The sequence below is a fragment of the Canis lupus genome, chromosome 16 (genome assembly GCF_003254725.2).
Source record: "Canis lupus dingo isolate Sandy chromosome 16, ASM325472v2, whole genome shotgun sequence".
Lineage (NCBI taxonomy): Eukaryota > Metazoa > Chordata > Mammalia > Carnivora > Canidae > Canis > Canis lupus.
Genome location: NC_064258.1, coordinates 52,712,353 through 52,719,318, shown reverse-complemented (window position 1 = coordinate 52,719,318; position 6,966 = coordinate 52,712,353). Strand labels below are relative to the sequence as shown.

General features: G+C 57.8%; 1 protein-coding gene across 1 annotated transcript; it reads left to right on the top strand.

Annotated features, from left to right (window-relative positions):
- The first annotated feature begins 250 nt into the window (after nt 1-250).
- LOC112651119 (ral guanine nucleotide dissociation stimulator-like) lies at nt 251-4,536 on the top strand. The gene is made up of 6 exons (XM_025434050.3): nt 251-448; nt 835-945; nt 1,548-1,741; nt 2,330-2,389; nt 3,315-3,508; nt 3,747-4,536. The coding sequence occupies exons 1-6, from the start codon at nt 311-313 to the stop codon at nt 4,289-4,291; spliced, it is 1,242 nt and encodes a 413-aa protein (XP_025289835.3). The 5' UTR covers nt 251-310; the 3' UTR covers nt 4,292-4,536.
- Nucleotides 4,537-6,966: the final 2,430 nt, after the last annotated feature.

Sequence of the window (6,966 nt, the reverse complement as noted above, 5' to 3'; positions counted from 1 at the left end):
CGTGTCTGAACCCAGGCGTGTGTCCAGGCTGGGGCCCTGGGTGCACACAGTCCTTCCCTGGGGCCTGTGGACAGGGGTGTGGTTGTGTCCCTGTGTGCACAGGCCATTGCCTGCAGGGAGGGGGGCGTCGACAGCACGAGCACTGCCCCTGCAGCTTCCTCCAGGAGTGGGTCAGGGAGGGGGTCCCAGGCAGTGAGGTCACTGCCGTGTCACAGAGCCCAACAGAACTCGGAACCCCCGTAACCAGGCACCCGCATCCAGTGCAGCCCCAGCTCAGGCTCACTTGGCTGGAGACATCTGCTACTAGAAGATGTTCTCTTGCTGCCTTCTCACCTCTGGGGGCTCTGGCTCCCAGGAACCCCAGGGGTGCGGCTTGTTCCTATGCTGTAGGCAGTGGCTCCAGCATAGGTACCAAGGCATCAGGGCGGTGATCAGGAGGCACCATCAGGTAACACAGCACAGGCCAGGCCAGGCCCCCTGTGCCACCATCCTGGGAGCCCCATCCCCTCCTCCTTAGGTTCAGGGAACCAGGGATGTGTGAGCAGGTCCCATGCAGGCTGGGGGACCCTGCAGGGCAGCAGGTTCCCCGGGGATCCCTTCAGGGTCACCCTCATGTCATGGTGGGCAGGGGGCAAACAGGGTTCCTGAGGTCCTCTACCCGCCCCAGAGTCACCCCGAGGCCCTGCAACTGCATCCCTTTGCTGTCCCCGGGGGCGGTGGGTGCGGCCTGCACTGTGGGGTGTCTGGGTGGAGGCAGCTGGGGGTGCGGCCCAGCCGAGGGGCCAGACCGGGCGCTGAGGCCTCCTGCCTGGCTGCCGGGCACTGTCTCCACAGAGCTCCACCCGGGTCGTGGGGTGCGAGCAGGACGAAGGGGTCGTCTGCCCCACCGCCTCCAGGATCAGGGAGGTGCCCTGCGCAGCTACCAGAGGCCAGCGCGGGCTCAGGGTGAGTGCAGGGGCTGGGCCCCCCGACACCCGGGCCCCGATGCGGCAGGAAGGGCCCCGGGTCCCAGAAGCCAGCCTGCTACCCCCTGGGCCCCCCGACACTCCTGCTCCCACATGAGTCTGGATCCCCCCCTCCCCACACCTGCCCCCATGGCCCTGCCCCTGCCTGGGCCAGATGCAGAGTCCCTGCGCACAGATGTGTGGGAACATCAGAATAGAGCCCTCAGGGGAGGCCTGGTCCCCCGGGGGTTAGCGCCTGCCTTCCCCCAGGCCTGATCTCCGAGGCCCGGGATCGAGCCCCGCCTGGGCTCCCTGCACGGGCTGCTTCTCCCTCTGTCTGTGTGGCTGCCTCTCTCGGTCTCTCTCTCTGTGTCTCTGAAGGTCCTTGTACTGATCCAAATATTTTGAACATTTATCCTCTGAGATTGTTTCTCTATTGCATAGTTGGTCCTGTTTGTGTAAGAGACAGGCAGGGAGCTTGAGCGGGAGAGGGAGCCCCAGCTCCTCAAGCCCACGGGGCCCCAGCGCAGGGCCTGCCGGGGCGGGATCCCAGGCCTCCGGGCGGCTCCCTGCAGGCTGCACGTCCCCTCTGTCCCACCTCAGGGTGCAGGGGCCGCGGCCTGGAGGGGGCATCGGATCGTCCCGATGAATTCCAGCCGGACGGAGCTGCTGGAGCTCGAAGTCCGACAACTACTGCCCGCCTTGCTGTCCAGGGACGTCATCTCCATTTTCACCTTTTTGGATGGCTATCGTACATTTGCCACCACGGACGAGGTGCTGGACCTGCTGTTCACCGAGTGAGCACCTGCCCCTCCGCAGCCCAGGGCTGGGCCACCTGCTGCTGGGGAGGCTGGGGATGGTGTGAGCTTCCCGGCCTCGGGCTGCTCCCCCGCCTGGAGCAGGGTCCCCCAGGGCCTAGCGGGGTCCTGGAGGGCAGCCCCGGGGCCCGGCCTGTGGCGGGTCGGCCAGAGGGGCTGTGCCTGTGCTCAGCAGCCGTCCTCCTCCCCGTGACCAGGCCTGTGCCTCCTCCCCGCCCCCACCCCCCCCACCCCCCCGTCACCAGGGTCCTGAGCGGCCTGTTTCCCCATTGAAAGGGAGGTTTGAGAGTCCATCGGGGGTCTGTGTCCTGGGGCAGCCAGACCAGGGCACCCCGGGGTGCCTCAGGCCCACTAGGATATTGGCCATGGGCCTGGCCGGAGCCCTTTCATGCACAAGGCTTCAGGAACCCCCAGCAGGTGCGGGCGCATCCGGGAGCTGCCCGTGGCCCCACAAACAGAGCTGACGGCCCCCAGGGCTCCGGCCTAGTCGGGGTCACAGGTGACAGCCCCCATGATGAGAGGTCGTGCCCACAGGACGATTCATGGGATGTCCCCGCCCTCCTCTAGGTATGGGTACATCGTAGCTGCATGTGGTAATAACAACGCCATCCTGCAGCGCTGGAAACTGTGAGTGACTCCGGCTCCTGCAGGAGGGCCTTCCCTCTCCAGGAGGGCAGCGAGGGGGCTGTGGGGCGCCCGCACCTGCTTGTCTCTCCTGCCGCCGGTTGGCACCCTCACCCCACACATCTGCAATTCCCGTGACAGGGGAAAGGTCTAAGGCCCCTTCTGGAAAAGAGCAAAGGAGAGCGGTGGATGGGGTGTGGGCTTGGTGGGAGGCACTTGGACCCCTCAGGGAGACCTTCTCCATGCCCCCCCAACCCTCTCTCTGCCCCACACCTGGAGCCCAGAGCAGAGGGGGTGGGGAGCATCGTACTCCCCAATCTGGTGGCACCTGCACCCGGGGGCACAGCAGGTGCTCAGGAGGGCCGGTGAGGGCTCCCGGACCAGGCGGCCCCCGCCCCGTGGGAGATGGGAGATTAGAGTCAGTGGAAGGACACCCCCGGGGGCCCCTCGGGAGGGAGGCAGCCCAGAGACACAGGAGGGAAGGTGGAGGTCCCGGGCGGCTCCTGGCAAGGCCTGGCAGAACACAGAGCCCGAGCCCTCCTGCCTTGGAGCTTCCCAGAGCGACAGTGTGTGCAGTGAGGGCAATGACAGGCCAGACACCCCCCGTCCCCTGATGCCTGCCGGTGGACTCAAGGGGCAGGTGGGCAGGGACCAGGCTGAGGAGGGAGCCCCGCTTCCCCAGGAGAGATGGTGATGGTCACACCGCTGGGCCTGGGCTCCCCGCACAGAGGCTGCGTGCCAGCCCCTCCTTGGGGAGCAGGCCTGTGGCAGGCAGGACCACCAGATGGCAGGGGAACGATGAGCAGGACTGGCCTCCGATAGCCCCACGCGGGAGTCTGGGGCCCCGGGTCCTGCAGGGCTTCCCCGGGACACCTGCATGTGACAGAGCCCTGTCTTCTGACGCCTGTGCCTGCCTGTCCCTCCCCAGGGCCATCTCCTGCATGCTGGAAATATGGCTGGATTATTATCGGGACGACTTTTGTCAGCTCCCAGCATTTCCCTCCCTTAGGAAACTTCTACAATTCCTAAGTCACCACCTGCCAGGCTCAGACGTGGAAGTCCGGGCCTGGCGTTACCTCAGGCAATTCAGATGCCTCCATGCAGCGAAGCCAGAGGCTGGGGGTGAGGAGGCTTGGGAGTGGCTGAGCTGGGGACAGATGGGGCCCCCGGATCCAGCCTCCGTGCAGCTGGGCCGGGAGCAGGGGGTGGGCTCACACCCTACCCCATGGGCTGCAGCCTGGGGACACCTCCCAGGGCTCTTGCCCTCACACACCGGGAGTGGTGGGAAGAGTGGCCTTGACTTGGGAGGGTCGTGGACAGTCCGTCCTGGTGGTGATACTTTGTCTTCTTGGATCTACAGCTTCGGCCCGAGGAAAACACCGTGAACCTGCTCTGGAGCGCGCCCCAGCTTGGACCGTGGGGCCTGCTGCCCCGTCGGGGCCTGAAGGGATCGAGGCCATCCTGGATGCTGGTGCTGAGGACTCGGCCCGCACTGAGGCGCCTGCTGGGGAGGCGAAGCCCCTGCAGATAGTGGTCACTGCTCTAGTTCATTGCTCTGCCCTGCAGGAGCCCCCTGTACCCCTGGGCGACCTGGAGGAGGAGCAGGCGCCACCCCCTGCTCTCGAGGTCGTGGCTATGCCCGAGCCACCTCCTAACTCGATGGAGCAACCGGCCTCAGGGCCGAGGAAACCACTTGAACCACCCGAAAAGCCCACCCCACCTCTGACTGTGGAGCCTGGGGAAGATTCAGGGTCTGAGGGGATAGTGGCTGCTGGAGATGAGGACTTGGTCAAGGCAGAGATGCTGGTTCCTGAGGTGAAGGTGGTGCACGTGCTGGTCGAACCTATGGTTCCCTGCTCCGATGAGGAGGAGCCCCCTGCACCCGTGGCCACCCCGGAGGAGTAGGCCCAGGTGCCTGTAATTGGGGTCCCCAGAGGGCCAGACCTGCCATCTGCCTCCAGAACAACCAGCTTCCACCTGTTAGCAGCCCCCTGACCACCTAGGGAGCCCGCCCCAGCTCTCACCGTGGGGCTCGTGATGGCTGCAGCCCAACGGAGGCTTGCCCTCCCCTGTTATTTCACTGTTTCTATATTTTGAGTTTTTCTTTAACCTTTAACCTGTATAATGGCTTATAGAGTTTTATTGTAATAAAGGATAAGTTAACTTTACACAAAATTGACTCTGATGCTTTTAAATTACACATCGTGGTACTTTAGGTCCATTCACAGTGTCGCAGGTCCAGAGCCCAGGGCACCGGAGGACAGAGCCGAGGATCCGGGGCTCCCCCGGGACAGGCAGAGGCCGGGAGGACACAGGACAGCCAGGTCTCTCCTGCCACCGGGTGGCCCCGAGCTGTGCAGATCGTGCCCCTACCTCGGAGCACCCGGACCCCTGCGCACTGGATGCTGCAGTAGTTACTGTGGGAGCTGACTCCAGGGCTGGACAGCTGGCCGCCGCCACTGTGGTTGTCCCTCCTGGTGTCACCCTGTACCTGGGCCTGAGCAGGGGCCTCACAGGATTAAGAATCCCACTGAACTGTAGACCTGGTAGAGGGCTGGGCAGCTCCCCCAGGTGCACACACCTCAGAATCAGCACAGCAGGCCCCTCCCCCAGAAGACCAGTTAGAAGGTCAGGGGAAAAGCAAGTTGACCCCCTTGTTTTTTGTTTTCTGTTTGCTTCACCCCCCCTTTTTTTCTTTTCTTCTCTTTTTCCTTCTTTTTTCTTTGCTTCTTTCTCTTCTTTTTCTCCTTTTTCCATTACAACTTGTTTTTGGCCACTCTGCACTGAGCAAAATGGCTAGAAGGAAAAAACTCACCTCAAAAGAAAGAATCAGAAACAGTCCGCTCTCCCACAGAGTTACAAAATTTGGATTACAATTCAATGTCAGAAAGCCAATTGTCAGGGAGCTGGAGAAAAGACAGCAAATAGATCCTACACCCAGTAGAAGAAGAGGGTTAAAAAAGATTTGAGCAGAACTCAATGAAATAGAGACCAGAAGAACTGAGGAACTGATCAACAAAACAGGAGTTGGTTCTTTGAAAGAGTAACATAGATAAACCATTAGCCAGCCTTATTAAAAAGAAGAGAGAAAAGACTGAAATTAAGGGGAGATCACTACCAGCACCAAGGAAATACAAACGATTTTAAAAACAGATTATGAGCAGCTATATGCCAATAAATTAGGCAATCTAGAAGAAATGGACAGATTTCTGGAAAGCCAGAAACTACCAAAACTGGAACAGGAAGAAATAGAAAACCTGAACAGGCCGATAACCAGGGAGGAAATTGAAGCAGTCATCATAAACCTCCCAAGACACAAAAAGTCCAGGTCCAGATGGCTTCCCTGGGGAATTCTATCAAACACTTAAAGAAGAGACTGTACCTATTCTACTACAGCTGTTTAAAAGACAGAAAGAGATGGAGTACTTCCAAACTTCCTCTATGAGGCCAGCATCACCTTAATTCCAAAACCAGACAAAGACCCCACCAAAAAGGAGAATTAGAGACCAATATCCCTGATGAACATGGATGTAAAAATTCTCAACAGGATACTAGCCAATAGAAGCCAACAATATATTAAGAAGATTATTCACCATGACCAACTGGGATTTATACCCAGGATGCAAGGTGGGTTCAACACACGTAAAACAATGTGACTGACCATATCAGCAAGAGAAAAAACAAGAACCATCTGATCCTCTCAATAGAGGCAGAGAAAGCATTTGACAAAATACAGCATCCGTTCCTGATCAAAACTCTTCAGAGTGTAGGGAGAGAGGGAATATTCCTCAGCATCTTAAAAGCCATCTACGAGAAGCCCACAGCAAATATTCTCAATGGGGAAGCACTGGGAGCCTTTCCCCTAAGATCAGGAACAGGACAGGGATGTCCACTCTCACAACTGCTATTCAACATAGCACTAGAAGTCCTAGACTCAGGAATCAGGCAACAAAAAGAAATAAAAGGCATTCAAATTGGCAAAGAAAAATTCAAACTCTCCCTCTTCGCAGATGACATGATACTGTACATAGAAAACCCAAAAGACTCCACCCCAAGATTGCTAGAACTCATACAGCAATTTGGCAGTGTGGCAGGATACAAAACCAATGCCCAGAAGTCAGTGGCATTTCTAAACACTAACAGTGAGACTGAAGAAAGAGAAATTAAGGAGTCAATTCCATTTACAATTGCACCCAAAAGCATAAGATACCTAGGAATCAACCTAACCAAAGAGGTAAAGGATCTATACCCTAAAAACTACAGGACACTTCTGAAAGAAATTGAGGAAGCCACAAAGAGATGGAAAAATATGCCATGCTCATGGGCTGGAAGAATTAATATTGTGAAAATATCAATGTTACCCAGGGCAATTTATATGTTCAATGCAATCCCTGTCAAAATACCATGGACTTTCTTCAGAGAGTACAAATCATCTTAAGACTTGTGTGGAATCAGAAGAGACCCCGAATAGCCAGGGGAATTTTAAAAAAAGAAAACCATATCTGGGGGCATCACAATGCCAGATTTCAGGTTGTACTACAAAGCTGTGGTCATCAAGACAATGTGGTCCTGGCACAAAA

Coding starts and splice junctions, on each gene's coding strand:
- LOC112651119 (XM_025434050.3), top strand. CDS start 311: ATGTTCTCTTGCTGCCTTCTCACCTCTGGGGGCTCTGGCTCCCAGGAA. Junction 946..1,547: donor GAGGCCAGCGCGGGCTCAGG/GTGAGTGCAGGG, acceptor GTCCCACCTCAG/GGTGCAGGGGCCGCGGCCTG. Junction 1,742..2,329: donor CTGGACCTGCTGTTCACCGA/GTGAGCACCTGC, acceptor GCCCTCCTCTAG/GTATGGGTACATCGTAGCTG.